This window comes from Lytechinus pictus, chromosome 15 (assembly GCF_037042905.1).
Source record: "Lytechinus pictus isolate F3 Inbred chromosome 15, Lp3.0, whole genome shotgun sequence".
Classification (NCBI taxonomy): domain Eukaryota; kingdom Metazoa; phylum Echinodermata; class Echinoidea; order Temnopleuroida; family Toxopneustidae; genus Lytechinus; species Lytechinus pictus.
Genome location: NC_087259.1, coordinates 1,488,141 through 1,514,035, shown reverse-complemented (window position 1 = coordinate 1,514,035; position 25,895 = coordinate 1,488,141). Strand labels below are relative to the sequence as shown.

At 36.3% G+C, this 25,895-nt stretch overlaps 1 protein-coding gene across 1 annotated transcript; it reads left to right on the top strand.

Annotated features, from left to right (window-relative positions):
* Positions 1–933: 933 nt before the first annotated feature.
* On the top strand, positions 934–25,806 carry LOC129278144 (pre-mRNA-splicing factor SYF1-like). The gene is made up of 12 exons (XM_064110542.1): positions 934–1,071; positions 5,228–5,376; positions 6,184–6,307; positions 8,078–8,275; positions 8,846–8,980; positions 9,985–10,149; positions 12,174–12,233; positions 12,512–12,596; positions 15,928–16,079; positions 18,139–18,258; positions 22,071–23,310; positions 24,301–25,806. The coding sequence occupies exons 1-11, from the start codon at positions 1,030–1,032 to the stop codon at positions 22,122–22,124; spliced, it is 1,284 nt and encodes a 427-aa protein (XP_063966612.1). The 5' UTR covers positions 934–1,029; the 3' UTR covers positions 22,125–23,310; positions 24,301–25,806.
* The last annotated feature ends 89 nt before the right edge of the window (positions 25,807–25,895 follow it).

The window sequence follows — 25,895 nt, the reverse complement described above, 5'->3', positions numbered from 1 at the left end:
GATCATATAGATCATGTGAATCTCAGCTCATTCTAACAATAAATGATTTGGCAAAGAATCTCGATCAGAACATTGCAACAGATTTGATAACACTTGATTTCTCGAAAGCTTTTGATGTCATTCCCCACCAAAAGCTGCTCTATAAATTGGACTTTTATGGAATCCGCTCAAATACTAAAAGATGGATAACAAATTTTCTTACACAACGACTCCAACGTGTATGTGTAAATGGAAAACACTCTGATTGGCAGCCGGTACTTAGTGGAACGCCGCAGGGTACTGTACTCGGCCCACATCTGTTTTTGCTCTATATAAACGATATTCACGATAAAGTTAGGAGTACTACTAAATTATTTGCTGATGACTGTTTGCTGTATCGCCCAATTAAATCAACAAATGACCCAGATATTCTTCAGAAGGACATTGATGAAATGGTCAAATGGTCACAAACCTGGGGAATGAATTTCAACCCCCAGAAATGTGAATCAATGCGTGTTACAAGAAAGAAGAAACCAGGTGAAGCTTCATATGATATCATCGGTGTCACCTTGGACGAATGCGAGCAGACCAAATACCTCGAAGTTGTAATTCAAAATGATCTCCGATGGAACAGCCAAACTCACCTTGCAACAACAAAAGCAATAGGAGTCTTGAGCTTCCTTAGACGAAATTTCCGTCATTGTATGCTCAACTTCTGTCAAAGAGAGACTCTATCTTACCCTTGTTCGACCACAACTGGATTATGCAGTCGCTGCCTGGGACCCTTACACATCCAAAAATATATCTTCCCTTGAACGAGTCCAGACTCCCTAAATCCACCCTCAACCACCACAACCTCCAGTTAAAATTCCATCAGGAGTATTTTGGAGGAACCACAACCAATTAGTACCAAGTATGTAAAAAGAAATGATTTGCTCCCTCAACGATCGACTTGGGTAATTAAGACGATGCGTTTAGATAACGACAACTGCTAGTGAGTGCTGATTCTCTCACAAATTTTATTATCGTAGTGCTACTTCAGGGGAAGAAATGCCGATATTAGGGCATGAACACCAAAGAGACTTGATATTTGTGAGTATTTGGTGCCGAGTATTTTCTACGTTTTAATGTTAAAATACCAATTATCCGAGTAAGATCATAATTTAAAGTTTAATTATTTGTCGTCGGCTGTGCGTTGTCGTTGGTACGGTTTACGGTTCGCCAGAAATAGTGCCGCAGAGTTGGGGGGACAATCGGCTCAAGTTCCCGCTGAGGTGCGAGAGCTTAATTTTGTATGAACATCTTGCATCACTTGCTCAACAACAATTTCAAAATTTCACTTGCTCAGCTCAGCTGCAACCATCTTGCCTGTGGGGAATCTTGTACATGTACACGTAGTGAGTTTGGTGAAATGCCACTGTCAGAATTTGCAATTGTATTTGTATCTGTCTGTCACTCTGTGCACCCTACCTCGAGCGAAGTTCGTGCAGGCTCCACTCCACTTCACTACCGCTACACTACGCTTCACCTACCCGAACTTCGAGACCATGAACTCGATCGGATATTCCGAGTGACAAAAGGTGGGATTTTATGGGGAGAAAATACAAAATTCATGCAACATCACAATCTTTAAAAACAAGTGCAACTAATATTCTTACTTTACACAAAGTTTCACTTCTTTTCCTAGACAGGAATAACCGTCGTTTCTGGGGATTTATTCAACAATTTCTGACATTTTACTGTAATCCCCATTTACCGACGGTAGGGTGTACGTGTGGGCTCGCATGTGTTCTCATTCCCTCCCTTTTGTCAATTCACAGTCCAAAGTTTGATGTAATTTTACACATCGAATTTACAATCTAAGGATGTATAAACAACAAACTTTTAATTCATGATATTCCAACATTTAAATACTTTAAACGATATAGATGAAAAAGGCATGAAAAATATACTTTACCGATGTTTAATTGGGTTGAACACGATAAAAATGGTCAAAATGGCAGCCAAACTATAAAATATTTACAAACGAACGTCAACAATCACGAATGTGATATCGATATTGCTTTCGATATTATACGATCTGCTCCATATGCGAACGAAACCGAAGATAAACGATACTAGTTATACTAGTACTAGTACTAGTTATAATCGCGATATATCAATCATACGAGATGCTGTTGTTAAGCACCTTGTTGAGAATGATGTCCTGCATGACTCCCAGCATGGATTTCTACCAAATAGATCATGTGTCACACAGCTGTTAGAAGTCATGGAGCTCTGGACGTCAACTCTTGATGAAGGATACAAAGTGGATGCAATCTATCTTGACTTCAGTAAAGCTTTTGACTCCGTGCCTCACCAGCGGCTCATGAATAAACTTGAGTCATATGGTATTACAGGTTGTATCAAGAATTGGCTACATAGTTTCCTTTTAAGACGCAGACAAAGAGTTGCCCTTAATGGAAAAGTTTCTCGGTGGCTGCCTGTCCAAAGTGGAATTCCGCAGGGAAGTGTTCTCGGCCCCACCTTGTTTGTGATCTTTATCAATGACCTGCCTGAAGTTGTCGACAGCATTGTCAAGATTTATGCAGATGACACAAAACTATTTCGTGAAATCAAGCAAAGGAGTGACTGTGACCGACTTCAGGATGATCTAGATAAGCTGGTGGAGTGGTCAGAGAAATGGCAACTAAACTTCAATGCATCTAAGTGTAAGTCTCTACACATAGGAAAGCAGAGCATACACTTTCAGTACCAGATTGATGACACTGTGCTTGAAAATGTCAGCGAAGAGAGAGACTTAGGAGTTATCATTGACTCTGACTTGAAGTTCCACTCCCATGTTGCAAGTGCCGTACTGAAAGCCAACCGTGTACTTGCTCTGATCAGGCGTACTTTCATTTATAGAGATAAAGATACCATTGTTAAATTGTACAAAGCATTGGTGAGACCTATTCTTGAGTATGGAAATGCTATTTGGCACCCAAGGTATGTCTGTGACCTTAAAGCCATTGAAAAAGTTCAGCGACGTGCGACCAAGTTGGTGCCATCATTGAAAGATCAAGACTACAGTAGAAGGCTTCGTTCCTTGAAGTTACCTTCCATTCAGTACAGAATGCGAAGAGGGGATATGATACAGACGTACAAGATCATCAATGGCATTGATGATTTGAACAAGGAGATGTTCTTTACATCTGCATCAACTCAGACAACACGTGGACATCTATGCAAATTGTATGTGAAGAGAAGCAGACTGGATGTTAGAAAAAATACTTTCAGTGCCAGAGTTGTAAATGACTGGAACTCCTTGCCGGCAGAGATAGTTACTACATCAACGTTGAACAGATTCAAGTCACAGTTAGACAAGTTTTGGTCTGCAGTGCAATATACTCACCCTTGGGAATAGTAACTCTGGCACAGCACACAGGCACACGTTATTTTAATAGTTAGATGGAGATAGCAACAGTGATAGACCTGGAAACACGACTGCATAAGTAATTGCATTTTTCCAGTAGATCCGGTAATAAAGGTAATAAAGGTAATAAAGTAATATCGATTCGAGACATTAAGTTAATAACGATAATGACGTCATTCAAGATGGCAACTTGCAAGAAAAACCGTCAGGTCAGGTGAAAATGTCTTAGATGACAGATTTCTCAATCATCCAGAGGATTTTTTTCAATAACTCCGGCCCAAGGTATGCAATTACTTAAGTTATTTATATTTCCCTGATAATGGAAACCATGAAACTTTCAATTTTGCTTAAAAAACAGTTTTAAATCGCGATCTATAAAACGCAATTTCACTATACGTTGGCTGTAGGTACGGGGCCCCATCCCCTTCAGTCTATGTATGGTGAGTGGAGCCAACGTAGTTCAGCAGAACAACCAAAATACAGAGACTGAAGCTTTTGGTCTATTCTTTTCCATGCTTCTATCAGTCTCAAAATTGATGATTTAGAGCCAACATGAAGTTCCTCACACGTAATAATTCGCTGCCGATTTCAGAACATCGCATGCGCGCGAGGGTCCGAGCTCGGACCAGACCCGGTACCTCCCGCATGCGATGTTTTGAAGTCGGCAGCGCATTAATATTTATACGTGTGAGGAACTTCATGTTGGCTCTAAATCATCAATTTTGAGACTGATAGAAGCATGGAAAAGAAGTGAAACTTTGTGTAAAGTAAGAATATTAGTTGCACTTGTTTTTAAAGATCGTGATGTTGCATGAATTTTGTATTTTCTCCCCATAAAATCCCACCTTTTGTCACTCGGAATATCCGATCGAGTTCATGGTCTCGAAGTTCGGGTAGGTGAAGCGTAGTGTAGCGGTAGTGAAGTGGAGTGGAGCCTGCATGAACTTCGCTCGAGGTATGTGCACCCATGACACGTTTAGAGACGGCTGGCAGCCGTCTGTTTCGAGGAGTTTTTTTATTTTAACATTTAAAAAAACTTTTTTTTAATTTCTCAATTATCTTCGTACACAGACGGCTCGCGATCGTGCAGTCGCCATTAGGGGGCAAAATGCAAAAAATCCCCCCTTCAAAATTACCACCTTTACGAAATATAACTATAAGCTAGAAAATACTGAATTTTATGACTAACATTCAGGATCAGGTTCTTTGATCGTTCGACGTCATGTTTGTAATGCAGCTGAGCGCACGGACGCGCCAGCCAATTACGTTCGTGTTACTATTTTTTGCCCAGCTCTCCTACTCGTTATGTGACCCAGTGTTGTGAACGTTGTGAAGACGCACGGGTTAACGGTCCTTTATTTTCACTTCATAATATAATATGAAATGAAAATTGCACTTAGTACATCAATTCTTTGCTCCATCACCTTACAAAAAAGACCCATCAGTTTGTAATCGCAAGTTCTTTGTGAAAAAAAAGAAGAAAACTTGGCATCTGGCCTGTCTAATGCAATGTATTAGACAGGCCAGATGCCAATTTTCATCTCTCTTTTAATGAGGAATTTTATATCTGATTGATACTCTACGCGTTTGTAAAGTAAAACTCAATTGAACGTCCACATATTGAAGCAAAACTTGTAAGATTCCTGAATTTTTAAATTGTATATTGCAAAAGAAAATTTTCACATTTAGGTTGTGAAAATACAAATCTATTGAAAATACATGTAAGTTTTGATTGAATCTTGTGAAGACCAAAACTGGTGGTCTAAAGCAATTAAGGGTAGTATTGGAGGAGTTTATCATCACTATTTTGTAATTTTTTGTGTTTGTCTTTAGGAGGAAGATGACTTGGCCTATGAAGAAGAGATCTTACGTCATCCATTCTCTGTCAAATGCTGGCTACGCTATGCTGAGCACAAATCTAATGGCCCTTCTGTAGGACTACATCTCATCTATGAGAGAGCTCTAAAGGAGTTACCTGGAAGGTAGGGGAAACATTTATTCATTACAGCAGTATGAGGTTGCATATATGTACACTTATGATACTATTAATGGTATTTTGGCAAACTATTGCAGGCAAAGACGCTAACTTACAAATAATCAACACTGACGTTGACACGACGAGCGCAAAGAAGAGGGACCTTCTGTGCACGATCCCAATCAGTTAGTTTGGGCTGTATATTGGGACCAATTTTCTTGAGCAATGGGTTCGCACAGCAAACTATTGGCAAATATGCGACATTACGTTTCTGTGAAGACTGTCCAGTGTAGTACCCAAGGTAAATTGCAAGCAATGGCACATCCGCTGTCAGAGTGTGATTTCACCTTGGAAAGAAGGATCAGGTAGACCTTACAGGAATCATTCAATTCAGAAGATGCTTATATATTGAGAATTGACTTCCTTGAAATTTTATGAAATTGATAAAATAAAAGTAATGGGGGGAAAAAGCAAGTTTATGAGATATTGACTTCATCATAAAGTCATCGCTGGTCCAAGTCACAGTCCTGGTAGAAATTTGTACCTTGGTATTGTGTTGCAGTCGTCCTGAGAACTTGCTGTTTCATGATTTCTCAGGGGTTATATTTTACATCACAGATGGGTTATTTTCTTTCTAGTTCTAGGGCAAATATAGTAAAAATGACTGGGATGCTGCCAGCACTGTTTTAAGATATTACATAATTAAAGCAACTAATGAGCTGAATATAAGGCAATACATGTATATGAGCAAGGATAAGTAATATTACTTATTTATTGTATTGTAAGTTATTATTTGCCTACATGTACCTTTCAGCTACAAGCTATGGTATAACTACCTCAAACTGAGAAGAAAGGCCATCAAAGGTCGGTGTATTACTGACCCAGGATATGAGGATGTCAACAATGCCTTTGAAAGAGCTTTGGTTTTCATGCATAAGGTGAGTTGACCACTGGTCCACATTTCATAGAACTTGTTGAATAGTAGTAATGAATGCTGAAAATCTGTTACAAAATTGCTCCCAGCCAATCATATGTTACCATTTTGTAGCCCATGTGTAAGTCAGGATTGATAACAAGCCTTGTAAAGCAAAATCGAGGATCATTGCCAATCTTCACATAAGACTCTAATGGTTTCCAATGCAAGAAAATGCTCCTGCTTTTAGACCAAGTAAATATAGAAGTGTTCAATAGATATATCCACATACTTATTAACATCAAAAGTCTCAATCTGCAGAGATTTGACTTCAACTATAAAGCTGATTGGAATAAAAATGCTTGGCACCCAAGAACATGCCCCAGTTGTGCTTAAAGTTGTGTTTGACATACAAACAGTTTAATGAACCAACACCCATAATCTGATGAACCACAGCTATGATAATATCTGTTAAGTGACTAGGACATGTAAAGAGGCATCTCCAATGTGTTTAAATCATCTACTGAACGTATAGTACATGCCTTTGTATCATCCCATTTGGATTATTGTAATGCTTTACTTGCTGGTTTACCTCAATCTAGTATATCCCCCCTTCAAAGAATTCAAAATACTGCAGCTAGACTGGTAACCCTCACAAAGAAATTTGAACATATCACCCCTATTCTCTACTCCCTCCATTGGCTTCAGGGTCAAAATAGAATTATTTTCAAGCTCCTTCTCCTTGTCTATAAAATCATCCATGGTCTCGCCCCATCCTACCTTCAAAATCTTATCTCTCTTTGTCCCTCATCCTCTCCAACTCAACGTCTCCGATCTTCTTCTACTGCTCACCTTCGACTTTCTCTAGGACCCCGCACTTTTACCCGTTACGGCGATCGTGCCTTTTCTGCTCTTGCCCCTAAACTCTGGATCAATCTCCCCATCTCCATCCGTAATGCATCCACTGTCGAATCTTTCAAAACACTCCTGAAATCTTACCTCATTAAGCAGTCCTCTTAATTCCATATCCTGTTCTCTCTCACTGTATTTTGTTACTTCTTTTTTTTCTCTCTTTCCAATGCGCTTATTGTATTAAGCGCTATATAAATGTTAATTATTATTATTATTATTTAGTAATGTATTAAAGGGATGGTCTGGGCTGAAAATATTTATATCTTAATACATAGAGTAAAATTCACTGAGCAAAATGCCGAAAATTTCATCAAAATTGGATAACAAATAATAAAGTTATTGAAGTTTAAAGTTTAGCAATATTTTGTGAAAACAGTCGTCATGAATATTCATTAGGTAGGCTGATGATGTCACATCTCCACTTTCCGTTTTCTTATGTTATTACATAAAAACATAATTTTTTCATTATTTCATACTTGTGTGAATAATATTTCTCCCTTATAATGGAATAATTTGCAGCAATAAATATCTAATGCACTAAATCAGTTGTCAAGCCAATTTTTCTAGTTCTTGGAGGAAAAATTTTAAATTAACCTAATTTCATATAATAAAATACAAAAGAACAAGTGGGGATGTGACATCATCAGCCCACCTAATGAATATTCATGACGACTGTTTTCACAAAATATTGCTAAACTTTAAAATTCAATAACTTTGTTATTTGTTATCCGATTTTGATGAAATTTTCGGCATTTTGCTCAGTGAATTCTACTCTATTCATTAAGCTATAAATACTTTCAGCCTGGACCATCCCTTTAAGAATATTGTTGTGAAAACAGTAAAACCATTTGATTGCCACCTTGACCTTCCAATAATTTTGCAGATGCCTAGAATATGGCTTGACTACTGCCAGTTTTTGATGGACCAGTGCAAGGTCACTCGGACACGCCGGACGTTTGACCGTGCCTTGAGGGCGCTGCCCATATCCCAGCATCACAGGATCTGGCCTCTGTACCTGAAGTTTGTCCGCTCCATGCCACTCCATGAGACTGCTGTCAGGGCCTACAGGAGGTACCTCAAGGTGGGCAATTATCATGAAGAATTCTTAGGTCTTCCTAACTGTATGGCCTCAATTTGTGCATTTCATAATATGTCATACTAACCTCCATTATCATGAGAGGCATACTGTTCTTTGTGGATATGATTTCTTCTTAGATATAACCTTTTTTTAGAATTTGAATATTAAAGAAATATTTGTGTGGGCTGTAAATCCCAAGTTCTGGAATAAATTAGGACTAAAAAATATTACAATAGTTTACCAGGAAGTTTTGTGTTAACAGCAACATGAACTTACATGCAGGGGATATTATTAATTAAACCTTGCAAATTTTGTGGAAGTCTTTTAGCCAATCAGTAGAGGAAATTCTAGTTTAGAAACTAGTTTTGAATAAAAAAGTGATCCAATAGAAACATTAGGTGACATAAAAACCTAAAAGTTAGTGGAATAGCTATGTCAATAGAACTTTTATGTAATTTTTTTTACACTCTGAATTCATGTGAATTAAAGGAAAAATCATACCCGAATGGCGTATGTGAAAAAATGATGAATTGTAAAGGTTATCGATCTGTAATGTGTTCTTCCATTTTGTAGCTGTGTCCTGAGAATGCAGAGGAATACATAGAGTATCTTGTAGATATTTTGCGTTTGGATGAGGGCGCTGTTCGTTTGGCCGACATTGTCAACCAAGAGACATTTGTTTCGAAGGAAGGCAAATCAAACCATCAGGTGAGTTTACTGTATATATCTGTTTGAAAAATAGTTTCAAAATTGGAAGCTTTTACTTTTGTTAATTAGATGGACTTGATGATGATGATGATGCACAGCATCTGTATAGCGCCATATATCTGTCAAAGACATTCAAAGGCGCATTGGAGGAGCCAGCCAATCTGGGTTGCCTAGAAGGGCGCGCAAACAGAACTGTGACCCGCAGGTCTCTCCTCCCAATGACTTCATATAACCCGAGATCATTCAAATTATTAAGAACTGGTACATGTAGTTAAAGAAAGATAAACTTCTAATGATGACATTGATGATTAGAAAATGTATAATATGCAGCTACTTAATAATACTCTACTGCACTAATATATCACCACCCATTGCTACTGAAACAGAGTTTTGACAAGGTGAAGCCTGTTTTATGTTCACTTGTAGTTAAAGATAGGTGACCATTAACCCTTGCTATGTAATGAGAGGTATATTCCACCAATTCATGATTAATATTTTGCTGATGATTAGAAGAATTGCTTTAAAATTTCTTCTTGCATAGGATCGTGTGTGTTAGCATGATATGTTCTTCAGTATTACATCTCTTTCTGTTGTCTTTGTATTAAAGAACAAGAATGTTTGATGTTGATATTTTCTAGCATACTCTGGACAGTGGTAGCAGACTGGGTGTATTCATAAGAAATATTTATGGCTGTTATTTTAGTACTGATATCACTTTTAGTTGTCTGCAGGAAATGAATTCAATATTTTAAGGGCAATGTCACATTTCCAGAGGAAGCATTTGTTTGACAGTGCAAATGGGAAAGCTAAAAAAAAACCAGATCTTCAGGGCGAATGAGACGGGCATTGAGGGCCAATACCATGGAAATGGATAGCCATGGATAAACCTTAAATACTTCTCTTCTTTCTTTGTGTGTTTTTTGGCCATTGTATTTGTCTTTGTTATTCATAATCTATTCTTGTGTTACATGTATTTTGATTTTCTGTATCATTTCATTATCTAGCTTTGGCATGACCTCTGTGACCTGATATGCAAGCATCCAACCAAAGTGACATCACTCAAGGTTGATCCCATTATACGGGGAGGGATCAAACGCTTCTCTGATGAGAGGGGCAAGCTTTGGTGCTCTCTGGCTGACTACTATATCAGGAGTGGTCACTTTGAGAAGGTTAGGACTTATTTCACATTCTAAAAGAGCAAATCCAACTTTGAAGTCTTTTTCTTGAGAAAAATCAAAGATCAGTGACAACACATATGACATCTTTACTGGCATTCAATAATACCTTGGTGATATCTCTAGAACCACACATCGCTGAACATCATTGTTTTGAAAATATAATGCAACAATGCATTGGTTCAGCTGCATGCTTAATAGCAAAGTGGACACAATGAAGATTTTAAAAATATATTAAATACATTGTAACTTTTTAATTTCTTATCTGTTTTTGTGCTTATCTAAAGGTCAAGTCCACCCCAGAAAAATGTTGATTTGAATCAATAGAAAAAAATCAATCAAGCATAAATCATTCAAATAAATTTTTTGTAGGGTGGACTTGTCCTTTAACTCTTTGCCCGCCACGTACACTATCCCCCCTGCGCCACATTAATTTTGGGGTGCCACATTCAGAGGGGGTTTGCGTGCACTGTCTTATTCAACTCGCAATAACTTTTTACTGGTTTGTCGTATTGAAAAAAATTGTGTAGCAAAGTTTTAGAGAAATGAATACTCTTGCCAATGGTATCATTTTTGCTATGTATAAAATCATAGATTTTGAGAATTTCAACTTTACATTCTGTTTCCAATTTTTCGTTTAGGAGGGTATTTTATACCCTCTTATATTCAATACTTCCTAATGAAGGTTATATTTCTAAGTTAGTCCTTTGAAAAGATGTGTTCTTTAGCTTTCATTACATACCAAATCCATGTCTTTATGGTCATTATGAGCTAAGCAGTTTAGGATTGAAATGTGGCATTCAAAAAGAGTAAACTGACAATGAACTAAACTCTTCTATTGAAATTGACCCTGGCTACTTCTCAATAGACTTCCCGTCCTGGGAGACTTCCCGTCTATTGATACTTTGATCCCCTTATTGTTATAGGGAGGTGGCAATTTGTATCATTCTTTTATTACAAGGAAAGCAGTGCAAGCTATTGAAAGCTCATCGAAATATATCCTAAAGCAGTTAAAAAAACTCAATTTTACGCGAAATATCTCTATGTAAACAATGTCGGCGAAAGCTATAATACGAAAGCTAGATTCGTAAACAATGCAATACACGCCTCGCTATTGTATGTATGTGCACACGATTACAATTAAATGCGTTCCGTATGCATTGTGTGCGAACTGTGACTTGAGTCGTCGTTGGCAGTCCGCTGTATGTGCCGCGAGTCGTCCGTGGCGGGCAAAGAGTTAAGAACATTCTACTTCAAACATATTGAGAAAATTCAATTTAAACACATTTTTTAAAAATAAGTGATATTGAAATAATGTTGAAAGAGCAAATGTATGATTCCCTTCTTCAAAAGCACACATTCACAATATGTGTTTTCTATATGCAATGGAAATGAGCCATCTAATATTTGAAACAACCTGTTTAGAATCATGGTGTTCTGTGATGCTAAATCATATAAACATAATTCAGATATCTTGTGAATATTACATTTGAGTAACGTACGTTTTATGAGTATTGGATAATTTTCTCACAAACAGTCATGACGGGTTTCCTTTTTAATGATACACCCCATGTAGTGCAGATTTGTATGATTCAAAATAAATAAAGATGATTCATTTAGGCTTTATTGCTTCTGGTATGAGCCCACAGTTTGTGAGTTAATTGCACTAAAGTTTTTCTCCCATATGTTATTATAATGTGTTAGATTGAATGCAAACTCATCTTCAAGTCAATATGAGATGTACAAATTTTGTTCAGAGCTTTTAGGACAAACATTTGGTTGGAAAAGGATATGCACAAAATAAATATATATTTTTTTAGAAAGAATATGTATTCAGTAATTAATTGATCAGCATAGAAAAAGAGTAGTAGAGTTGGTTGTTTAGCACAGGGTTTATCTGCCATACAGTACAAATATATTTTTTTTTTTGGACATATGAAATTGTATTTATTAGTAATAGAGGGTTCTGGAATATAAATTCATAGCAGGAGTTTAACATTGTTTTTCTGTCAATTTAGGCAAGAGACATTTATGAGGAAGCAATCTTCACTGTGATAACTGTCAGGGATTTCACCCAGGTAAGAATCTAATTCATTGTCTTAGTTGTACATTACAAATGTAGCATTTCCACTTGTTTTATTTCTCTCCATGGTTATAACAATATGTTTTAATTAAAAGCCAAGTGCATTTAAAAATTAAATTAATTTGACTCAAAGTAAAGGGGCACACTTTCTCATCTAGAAGACACAGATCCTTGGGAGCTCCATACATTCCTGTGTACTACTTTTTTGTTTGTAATCAAAGTATTTGATACCAGCTCGTGACATTGCAATTCTTGTTGTGTTGTTTGTTTTAGGTCTTTGATGCATATGCTCAGTTTGAGGAGAGCATGCTAAAGGCAAAGATGGAAACATCTGCAGAATCTGGTTCAACTGAGGAAGGTTAGTTTGTTTTTATTCTTTTTATTTTTATGTACTGATTTGTATTATGTTTCATTATATTTAATTAGTGAGAGGTGGGTGGGGGGTCAGGTGTACAAGAACAATAAAGCAAATATTAAAAAAATCACCCTCTCTTTGCTACTTGCATGATGATTGACAATTATAGAATTTATGATTTTATTTGACCCAATACTATAACCCTGCCTTGAAAAAGGGGCTTTTTATGCTTCTGACACTGAAGCAGTTTACAGAAAAATTGTAATATAAAAGCTCATGATTACATCAACAGTTAGGGGATAAAATAATATACTTCTAGTTCATGGTTAAAACAGTTAATTGACCAAAATCTTGTTGGACCACTGTCAAGAAACTTAAAATTCATTTTCAGGGCCCCGTTGTACAAAGAGTTACGATTGATCTGATCAATCGCAACTGTGGCAAGCCAGCAAAGTCAACATACAAAATGCATGTTTGTTTAAAAAAAATTCTAGATATGAATGCATATCCATAAATTCATTGATTTCTTGACAATTTGGGGTGTTCTCCTTTGATTACAAAGGACATTTTGCAAATTTCCTGTAGAAAAAATTATGACACTGATGGATTTCCATAGAGTTACGATTGATTGGATCAATCGTAACTCTTTGTACAACGGGGCCTAGTAAGGGGTCACAAGGTCGAAGGTCAGCGGTTACACAGGTCTCTTCCTTGCAAGAGCCATTTTATGGATCAATTCTGTTCATGTTTGCAGATGTGATAATGACCTGATAAGGACAGGGATCATGTATATGAGCAATATTTCTGATCTGCCAATAGCAGAGGCATATATTTCTACCATGTATAGTTGAAATGCAATTAGTTTTTGTCTCACCTGCATAGCTGAGTGAGACTATGCACCGCTCTTGCGGCGGCGGCGTCAACACCAAGTCTTAACCGAAGGTTAAGTTTTTTAAATGACAGCATAACTTAAAAAGTATATGGACCTAGTTTATGAAACTTGGACATAAGGTTAATCAAGTATTACAAAACATCCTGCCGGAGTTTCAAGTCACATGACCGAGGTCAAAGGTCATTTAGGGTCAATGAACTTTGGCCAAGTTGGGGGTATCTATTGAATTACCATCATAACTTTGAAAGTTTATTGGTCTAGTTCATAAAAATTGGACATAAGAGTAATTAAGTATCACTGAACATCCTGTGCGCATTTCAGGTCACATGACCAAGGTCAAAGGTCAATGAACTTTTGCCATAATGGGGGTATCTGTTGAATTACCATCATAACTTCAAAAGTTTATGGATCTGATTCATGAAACTTAGACATAAGAGTAATCAAGTATCAATGAGCATCCTGTGTGAGTTTCAGGTCACATGATCAAGGTCAAAGGTCATGTAAGGTCAATGAACTTTGGCCAAGTTGGGGGTATTTGTTGAATTACCATCATAACTTTGAAAGTTTATTGGTTTAGTTCATAAAACTTGGTCATACAAGTAATCAAGTATCACTGAACATCCTGTGCGCATTTCAGGTCACATGACCAAGGTCAAAGGTCAATGAACTTTGGCCATAATGGGGGTATCTGTTGAATTACCATAACTTCGAAAATTTATTGGTCTAGTTCATAAAACTTAGACATAAGAGTAATCAAGTATATTTGAACATCCTGTCCGAGTTTCAGGTCACATGATCAAAGTCAAAGGTCATTTAAGGTCAATGAACTTTGGCCATGTTGGGGGTATTTGTTGAATTATCATCATATCTCTGTAAGTGTATTGGTCTAGTTTATAAAACGTGGACATAAGAGTAACCAAGTCTCACTGAACATCTTGTGCGAGTTTCAGGTCACATGACCAAGGTCAAAGGTCAATGGACTTTGGCCATGTTGGGGGTATTTGTTGAATTACCATAACTTCGAAAATTTATTGGTCTAGTTCATAAAACTTAGACATAAGAGTAATCAAGTATATTTGAACATCCTGTCCGAGTTTCAGGTCACATGATCAAAGTCAAAGGTCATTTAAGGTCAATGAACTTTGGCCATGTTGGGGGTATTTGTTGAATTATCATCATATCTCTGTAAGTATATTGGTCTATCTCATAAAACTTCGACATAAGAGTCATCAAGTATCACTGAACATCTCATGTTAGTTTCAGGTCACATGACCAAGGTCAAAGGTCAATGAACTTTGGCCATAATGGGGGTATCTGTTGAATTACCATAACTTCGAAAATTTATTGGTCTAGTTCATAAAACTTAGACATAAGAGTAATCAAGTATATTTGAACATCCTGTCCGAGTTTCAGGTCACATGATCAAAGTCAAAGGTCATTTAAGGTCAATGAACTTTGGCCATGTTGGGGGTATTTGTTGAATTATCATCATATCTCTGTAAGTGTATTGGTCTAGTTTATAAAACGTGGACATAAGAGTAACCAAGTCTCACTGAACATCTTGTGCGAGTTTCAGGTCACATGACCAAGGTCAAAGGTCAATGGACTTTGGCCATGTTGGGGGTATTTATTGAATTACCATAACTTCGAAAATTTATTGGTCTAGTTCATAAAACTTAGACATAAGAGTAATCAAGTATATTTGAACATCCTGTCCGAGTTTCAGGTCACATGATCAAAGTCAAAGGTCATTTAAGGTCAATGAACTTTGGCCATGTTGGGGGTATTTGTTGAATTATCATCATATCTCTGTAAGTATATTGGTCTAGCTCATAAAACTTCGACATAAGAGTCATCAAGTATCACTGAACATCTCATGTTAGTTTCAGGTCACATGACCAAAGTCAAAGGTCATTTAAGGTCATTGAACTTTGGCCATTTTAGAGGTAATTATTAGATCGCAGTCATAACTTTCAAAGTTTACAGATATAGTGTATAAAATGTGGATATAGGGGTAATCAAGTATCACTGACAAGTTTTAGGTCACATGATCAAGGTCAAATGTCAATGAACGTAGTATTGTATCATTATATGAATGGTGTTTTTTGTGAATAATTATTTTGTAGTAGTTTTCAAAGTCAGCACTGCTGCTATATTAAATCGTGTGATGCAGGTGAGACCGCCAGAGGCATTCCACTTGTTTAATTACTCTATAGATGACAAATATTTCATTAAAAAGAAAATGAGTAATAATTTTCATCTGGTTGTAATCATTACTGTATGAATGACACCATATTCATTTATTTTTAATTTGTTTTTTTTATCAGTCCTGATTTGCTATTTTGTCTATTTTAAAAGCTTGTTATTTGGCCTGTTGAGGGCATACATAGATGCAAATTGCAATTTTATTTTCTTCATTTGTCATTGATGCTTACCTTACAGATGACATTGACATAGAGCTGAGGCTTGAACGGTTTGAAGACCTAATGGACAGGCGCCCTCTGTTGTTGAATAGTGTCCTATTGAGACAGAATCCCCATAATGTTCATGAGTGGCATAAAAGGGCAAAACTTTTTGAAGGGAAACCTAAAGAAGTAAGTTAATTCTTCTATCTGTCTTTTGTATCTATTATTCATTTTATTATGTTTATCTAGTTTCTGTAATATATTGTCAATCTCAAAGCCTGTCTTAAGCCCTTTTTATATACCCCTAAATCATAAATACATCTATACCTTATTCCAATGAATTAGATTATATGAATGTGTATGCCCAAAACAGACTCAGTTATGATGTGGGGATATGAAATAAGAATGCGTTTTACGGGATAACTTTTAAAATTCATTTTGATTTATAAGTACCTGATCAAAATGAATTTCAAGATAAAATCTTTTTTTGTTGCTTTCTGCTATTCAATCACTAAATTTGGAAGATCAAGTGCAAAGAAGCTGATTTTAGAAGAAAAATAAAGGCATTGCTGAGAGTGGGCACTAGGTATGATACATTACATCTACCTACTTTGAATTTTAAAGGTTGAGAGATAATTTAATTGCCACTAGATCTTACATAATTAGAATGTTAGATGATACTTCATAATAATTCACATTATTCACTCTTTACCAAAGCTTTAGTCGGACTATAACCCTAAAAAAAACTTAGAGGGGGGACCTCAATAATTTTTGCAAACAATCCCCTATGTGAAAAGCTCATGCTGCATCCTTTCATTTTTGTCTCGCCTGCGTAGCGGAGCGAGACATAGGTATCACTATTTCCGGCGTCGTCGTCGTCAACAATTGTGTTGTACACCCAATAACTTTCTATAGCTTTGAGGTGGGATCTCCAAATTCATACCAGAGGTCCATCTCCTGAAGGCACAGGTCAAGTTCGAATATGAGTCGAATTTGAATAAGGTCAAAGGTCAATGAACTTTCCATGACTGGCACTGTGCTGTGTTGTACACATAATAACTTTGTACACCCAATAACTTTCTATAGCTTCGAGGTGAGATCGCCAAATTCATAACAGACGTCCATCTCTTGAAGGTGCAGGTCAAGTTCAAATGTGAGCCGAATTTGAATAAGGTCAAAGGTCAATGAACTTTCCATGACTGGCACTGTGCTGTGTTGTACACACAATAACTTTCTATAGCTTCGAGGTGAGATCGCCAAATTCATAACAGAGGTCCATCTCTTGAAGGTGCCGGTCAAGTTCAAATGTGAGCCGAATTTGATTAAGGTCAAAGGTCAATGAACTTTCCATGACTGGCACTGTGCTGTGTTGTACACACAATAACTTTCTATAGCTTCGAGGTGGGATCGCCAAACTCGTAACAGAGGTCCATCTAAGTCATATAGCATATAGCATACATGTAGTTTTGACATGCAGTCTCTTCATGACTGCAATATGCAGGCGAGACAACGCTTGGCGTTTGCCTTGTTTTCTTTTAAGTCTAGCACAGTTTTTTTTAACCAAATATGCGAGGTCCGGTTACAAAGTTCTGAAATAATGTGATAATATGTTCGTGCATGTCAGACCCAAATTGCTCAAAAACATGATTTTATGTACAAATTCAATGCAAATTCTGTTTCTAGCCAAATTTCATAAAGGTATTATTTTTAATATTACTGATTAAAATCATTGTTGGTTATGATCGGAAGAGTGTCGCTAGCAGTTTTCTTAGGGAAAAACTTTAAAAACAAAAGTAGAACAAAATTTGAACTTCAAGGTCTTTATTGATTTAGAGCCAAATTCTAATGTCAAAATTCTAATTAGCAGGATTAATGAACCAAACATAGATTTGAATAACTTAGGAATTATAAAATTAACAATTTTGTATAATATTTCCTAGAAGACGTACATGTTGATTTTCATCGTGATTACGCAATCAACAGCTGAGTTCTTAAGGGAGGGTCCTTTAGGCTCCCCCAGTCTTTCCAGCCACCAAAATACCACAATCTTGTTTATAGGGTTAATGGGTTTATTTGTATATATTTCCATCTCTTGTTTCAATGAATTAGAAATGAGATAAATTAAACTTTCTTAGAGTGAAATATTGTCTTTGTTGCTAAAGAGTAATTTATCATGATTAATCTTCAGGACAGATGGTACATGTTGTGTGAAAGTTTTTAATTTTACATGTTTGCTTTTGTTTATCAGGTGATTAACACATACACAGAAGCTGTGCAGACTGTGACTCCTCAGCTAGCAACAGGGAAACTTCATACTCTGTGGGTAGAGTTTGCTAAGTTCTATGAGAAGCATGGTCAAGTAATGGAGGTAAGAAATCATTTTTATTTTTCATCAGAGATTTAATTGTTAGAAATTTGCAGATCAGTTTAAAGGTACTAAAATCATTCAATCTGATTGGCTGGCAGTAAACTTGTATTAGAAATTATGCATTTGTCATTATAACAAATGTTATGAGACAGGATCCTGATTGAAGCCATGTGTATAAAGCCTTGTTCAGATGCAATGTGACACATCATTTTTCATATTGTTCATTCATCAGACAAATTGCACTTCCCATTCACTTGTACATGTATGCTGATGAATGTGTATTGTACGCTTCAATGATCAAAGAGTGGTCTAAAATTTGGTGGACAAACTGCCAAAGTCATGTTTTTGTAATGATGTTGTGCTTGTGTTCTTTCATGTCAAGAGTTTGTTGCACAAATGTAGACAGATTATTTTGCAATCACTTTATTTGATTTGTGCTAGATTTTTAAAAGACTTGATTAGTCCATAGATTTTTTGTCTTTTGACAAAATAAAAGTCTGCAAGTGAAAAAGTGGGCAAGATTGCATCATTAGCTCACTTATTGCATATTAATGCTAACGACTATTGAGCTGTTCAGCCAAAACAATGCAACACTTCAAAGTCCCTTCTTTCACCATTTGTTCAGTTTTGATGAAAACTTGAGCAATATGATTTGTTTAATCAAATCATTTTATTTTCCACCTGGAATACTCAGCAACTTATCCTGTAATGTACTCTCATTTTCATTCAAAGAAAGTTAGATATCTATGCAACAATTTTTATATAAACCATTCTTGTTAAAAACAAAATTTATTATAAATGTATGACAGACCTACTTTACGATGAACTTTGAGGGTGCTGAGGGTAGGCGATCTTTTGTTTTATATGTTTATAATTTATTTTGGCATTGCCGAACCTCATACCGAACCCAAGTTCTAAGTTGGGAAAAAAAATTGCCGAGATCTGCCGAACTGAACCGAACCCGATCATGGCGCCTGACTTGCCTTACTACTACCATGCGTGACCACAATGGGTAGATTTTACTCATGTGCTTGAACCACATTGTCATCTATGAGATTACATGTAAGATACATTGGCTTGTTGGCACTTAAACTTGACTTAAAGTCAGACTTTAGTCACACTAATTACTTTGTGAAATACCCCCCCCCCCCACCAGTATACCAGAGTTTTTTCTGACATTTACTTGGGCGGCTACACTTTTAAGCGATGATATTCTGGATTATTTGTGTCTGTGTGTGAATTTATATTTTTAAAATAATTTTCTATAAAACTTCATTTGTATTTTTTCAAAATTTTTGATATGACCGATGTGTTTGAAAATATAACACCTACACCTTCTTCATAGTGGTTATCAAATTTATCCTGGTGCTGTCGCGGAAAGCAACACCACTATAAATGCATATGCATTCACAGTAGAAGAGTTATCCCGGCACAGTCCCGGGATAAATTTCATGCACCCATTCACATTGCAGCAAGTGATTTTAATAACCTCTGTAACAAACACATGTAAGCTTGTGACCATGTGAGCGACCCTGGTATGACTGGAAACCACTATACAGATCAGTGCCGGAAACACATCTCTGCTTGCCGGATCCTTGGTCTTGAATTTTTCATTGATTCATTGTTTCATTGATTTATTTATTATTCATGTATTGGCTTTTAGTCAGAATTGCCATTTATTCTAAATGCAAAATATTAGAGTTTTATCATATTTAATATTCACATAAAATAAAATTGACTTGTATCCATCAGTTTTTTTCTTTTTCATGTTATACACCCCATTGTGGAGAAAATGGTGATAAGTTAAAACTTCACCATTGGTTTATCCCGGAGATGAAGCGTGCGGGACAGTAAGGGACTGTCCCTCTGCTACTACTATGGTTTAAGAGCAAAAGATTGTTGCAGAGTTATATTGTGAGGCGAGGTTATCCCGGGGTAGTTTATTGCGGGTTCGAGGATTCACATTGAAGGCAGCACCGCTACAGTACTGTAGCGATGTTTGAAGCCTGCCAGGGTGAATACAGTTTACACTAGACATGTATTTCATTGTAAACATTTTTTAGACAATTGTATTTTGCAGTTTTTTTTTTCTCGCCTGCATTATCTGCATAGCAGAGCAAGACTATAGGCGGCGTCGTCAACATTGAAATCTTGACCAAGGTTAAGTTTTTGAAATGTCATCATAACTTTATAAGTATATGGACCTAGTTCATGAAACTTGGACATAAGAGTAATCAAGTATTAGGGTCAATGAACTTAGACCATGTTGGGGGAATCAATATCAAAATCTTAATCAAGGTTAAGTTTTTGAAATGTTGTGATAACTTTGAAAGTATATGGACCTAGTTCATAAAACGTATACATAAAGGTAATAGTGTATCACTGAAGATCCTGCCAGAGTTTCAGGTCACATGATTAAGGTCAAAGGTCACTTAGGTTCAACAAACTTTGGCCATGTTGGGGGTATTTGAGGAATTGTCATCATAACTTTAAAATTTTATAGATCTAGTCCATGAAACTTGGACATAAGAGCAATCAAGTATCCTTGAACATCCTGTGTGAGTTTTAGGTCACATGACCATGGTCAAAAGTCATTTAGAGTCGATAAACTTTTGTAATGTTGGGGGTAAACTATTTGTGGGATTGTCATCACAACTTAGAAAGTGTATGGATCTAGCTCATGAAACATCGACATAAGGGTAATCAAGTATGAAAGATTGTTTTGCACATGTTTTAGATTACATGATCATGGTCAGAGGTCATTTTGGGTAATTGGACATAATAATGCTATTATGACATTAATTAGTGTTTTCTTCTGTGAAAATTATTATTTAGCTGTTTTCAAAGTCAGCTCTGCTGCTATAATGAATTGCGTAATGCAGGCGAGACAGCCAGAGGCGTTCCACTTGTTTCGTCGTGGTGTTTCTTTTGATGTCAGATTTGAAAAGTTAATTGTGCCATTGCCCTGGCACATACCTGATTGACATTCATCAACATTGTTTATAGAAATGATGTTGCAGTTTGCTCTTTTTTTTCCATATAAATAATGCATTATTTGAAGTCTGGCAAAAATAATGTTATTCCACATTCTTTCCAATCTGTGTTTTTTTTTTCCTTTATGAAAAATTGAGATATTAAAGAAAATTTGAAATGTATGAGATAATTCTCTATCATCTCTTTCCCACTAAAGAGAAAGAGATTTATCCAAAACAAAACAATATTTAAACTACAAAATTACAGGACAAAGTCAGAGTGGCATCAATAGGGAAATACATGTATGTGGTCGTGCAAAAATGGGAACGAAACACGTCTTACGGTTGATGCAAACGGACATGATTGGCAAGTAGTTAAAGCAGGTGTCCCCCAAGGTACACGCCTTGGTCCTTTGATTTTCCTTGCCTTAATTGATGATGTTTTACGCGACCAGCCTGTCGCTCACTGGAAATACGTAGATGACATCACAATAGCAATTTCTCGCAATGTCATGGATCGGGATGATGTGTTACACGACTCGCTCTCTATCATTGAGTCATGGTGCCGTGATAACCATCTGCTACTCAACCCGAGGAAATGCTCCACCATGCAGGTTTGCTTCAAGAAAAACCTTCCTCCGCCAACTCAAGTGAATCTCAATAATGAGAAGCTGCGTGCTGCCAACGAGATGAAAGTGCTCGGGGTGATCATTCAAGGAAATCTTAAGTGGGACGCTTACATTCATGACATCGTATCGCGAGCCAACCGTCGAATGTTCATGGTAAGATCTCTCAAACGGTTCGCTCTTCCATTTCGAGACTTGATTTTCGTCTTCACAGGATTCGTGCGTCCTCTACTTGAATTCGCTTGCCCTGTTTGGCACGGTTCGCTGACCTCAGCCCAAAGCAGAAACATCGAAGCTGTGCAGAAGAGAGCCCTCAGAATCATCCTCGTCTCTCAATATCATCCTCGTCTCTCAATATCATTCATATGAGAATGCTCTCGAATCAGCACTGCTGCCTACCTTGAGAAGTAGACGTGATCAACTTTGCTTACAGTTTGCTCGGAAAGCTTTCGAATCTGGATGCCCATGGTTTGAGAGGAACACAAATACAAGGACACTAAGAACAAGAAGAATATGTATCGAACCTAGAAGTAGAACTGATCGCTATAGGAACAGCCCAGTCCCCTTCTTTACAAGATTTTTAAACTATTAAACATGGACTGTGAAGAACTATGTTTTATACCTTTTTTGTTTTATCTGTCGCTTCTCTTAACTGTAACTGACTTTTGAAATATTTTTGGAATTGTTCATTTCTGCAGTAATAATTGAACTTTTCTGAAAAGTCACTGGCTCATAATGGTATAACCCACTTAACATTTATATTTATATTTTTTGTACAGATCATATTACTTCAACGTCGTCTTATTTTTGTTTTTAATTCCTTTTGAGATAATGCTTTATGATTATCATTCATGACTCCGTTTCCTATAACTATTATTATTACCATCAACACAGTGTTTCTTTAGAATCATTTATCAAGCATATCGAGAACAATCCAAACCCAGATTACTGTTTCAGTTAGAAATCCTTTGTATAGAATACATGTTTTCCTCCTTCAATTTGACCCTAATTAATAGCTTTCGCTTGTTTCTTTTCAAGTATTATTTCATACACTCCACTCTTTAATCTACATGTATTGTTATTCATTCAACATTGGTTAAATATATATTTATGTTAAAATGTTCATTATAAATGTTAAAGGTATATACATTTAGTCTACTCCTAACCTTTCCCCATTCCTGCTTTTTACATTACTTCTCCCTCTGTATACATGTACTTTTCTTTTTGTATCCCCTTTCCAATATTATACATTAGTATACTTTTTTTTACTGTTTTGCTTGTTTGATTACTGAAATTTTACTCTGTACAAATTCATCTAATTCAGCCTTTGGCTGCTAATTGAATTTTTATCACAATAAATACCATTTATCTTTCTATCTATCTATGAAGAGTTAAATATCCTCAATCTTTAAAAACAAATCAATATATCATGTAGAATGTTTGTATTATCTAGGGTAGGACTGGGACGAATGTCATTTTTACCATTCGATTATTTCCTGAAAAAACAATCGAATGATTCGATTGTTCATCGGGAATCACGTCTTTTATGTCACAATAGTTGACCTACTTTTTGGTGACCTCCCGAATGAAGAAATCTCCATCAAAGTCACATGTTTATCATAAATGAAAGTAGGCCGTTTTTCCTCCTCCATGATTTTTATATCAAAAGAAACTACATGAAATGAGATTAAATCTTTCAGTTTATTGTTCAAATGAAAATCTTTGCTAAATCAACGCTGGTACCCTGGTATCATGCATGCATCCCTCCAAGTGCCACATTCCTGCATATGAATGAATCAGCCCAGATCAGCCGAGTCAAAAGACGGTAAACATCTCATTCATGAAGTATTCTTTGAGACGCAGGTGGTGCATTTCACTTCTTGAAAAATGTCATTCCTTGCCTACACCATGTCCCCACCCCCACTTGTGGCATTCCCCATGATGCTACACATGTATTTCAAAAAAATATTTTGCAAAATATTTTTCATTTGAAATACCTTTTCAAAGTTACAAATTTTTATCAATTAAACCTACATGTATAACATGGGTCTGCTTTTGGAGACTAGTCGAGAAAGTAGGTAGTCTAGTTCTAGATGATTTTAAACGATATACGTTCTATTCCGTGCGTACGCCCAGCCGAGTGTGCGCGCAAAACCGAGAACCTGACGGCGGCGCGGGCACGTGTTGGAATGCTGTTTTGATTGTGAGGGGGATGTAAAAAAAGTTTGCATTGTTTTAAACCTGTATCAAGTATTCGAAAACCGTTTTCATCATTGTTTTCTTGTCATTTTGTTATTATTACTTGGGTATTCGAGTTATCCCAAAGTCATAATCGGGATCTGCCGAACATTTGATTAGTGTAAATTTTGCCAATCGATTGGCGATCGGCGGCAAGCCATTCGAACCATTCGATCAATCGATGTTTACTCCCAGGCCTAATCTAGGGTAGATAATTGGTACTGGGTTCCACTTCACTTTCAGCAAAATGAAAAATGTGTCGCTTTCCACGTAATCAGGTCGGTAAAACTCTCCTGGGCAAGAAGAGACTGAAAATCATTCACATTTGATATGTACTGATGCCCCATTTATAATAATGAGCTGAAAAACAGTGTTAAAAAGAGGGAAAAAGGGAGGGGGGGGGGTCGATCAAAAAAGTGGAAGAGAGAGAGAGAGAGAGAGAGGGAACAAACATGGGAAGAGGGTAAAATATACATGTACAATGTAATGTAGATATTGAAAGCCTTTCAAAACTGCTATTTTATTCAAATAAAATGAATTATAGGCTATTTTAAAAATGGAAGGTCTTTTCACTAATCTTTTGAAAAACTCAATTATCCATATTAAAGATTTCTCAATTGAAGAAATTCATGTACTTTTTGGAACAGTAATCAGCTGTCTTCATGAAAGTTTATTGTCTTTTTTAAGAAACCAGTTATGAAAGAGGGAAGGGAAACCAAATTGTCCATACAGTGTATATTGAAAATAGGGTAGACTTCAAGTTCTAATGTTAGTCCATATAATTTCAAATTACCTTCATCTTTTTGAAGGATGAAAGTATCTAGGTGTTTCATCTGGGCCTTTATTGGCACTCATTTTCTACAAGGATTGACAGCGTTGACGTACATGTAATTTTATGTCAATAAACCATTATTACTTTCTGGGGCTAACTCATGTAGAGAAAGGAAATGTCGTCTCTTTCTATTGATTTTAGATCATTGCTCAATAGTGTATTACCAATAAACCTGAAGTCCTGAATTTAAAAAAGAGATAAAATGAGAGGAAGTTAACAAGGTAATGTTACACTATTAATATCCTGTCTTAAATGAGAATGCAAGTTACAATTTTCCATGTAGACACAAGCTTCTCCAGAGTCTAGATGTAGATACATGTAGACCACCAGTGTATACATGTAAATATATGACATATGAAATATTTTAATTTTATCCTCATAATTTGAATCATAAATCATAAATAAATTATTGTATAATTCAAGCGATATTAAAAAAGAAATAGTGAGTGAAGGATTTACTTTGTATTTTATTTACTTTATACTGCAGGGTTAGCCTGTTCAATTTTGAGAAACAGCTTTAAAGTGATTGGTTAACATTGGTTTGACTTTTAAAAAATCTGAGCTAGAAGGTCACACTTGTCACCTGTGTCTGTGATATGTTACAAAAATGAAGCCCAGAAAAAATTATTTAGTGCTTCAAAAATTGAAATATAAAGTGACCGAAAACACCATCTTAATTTCATCTCATACACTTATGTGTACAATTTAGGCGTCTATAAGTCGCCTATTTACAAAATCGGGGTTTGCCTTGTAGTTTTAGCTTTTCATTCTCAATAATGGTTGTTTTCAGGGTTTATTAGTTCTAATACATGCACTTGTACACATGTTTCATCTTGGTTTGAGAATTTTTTAAATCGGCTGCTCGCAAAGTTAAACAATACCTTTAAATACAAAGGGGTCCTGCAGTTAAACATCATTTAACATGAACATAGAGAGTAATATAAACTATTAACAAACATCAAGAATTGA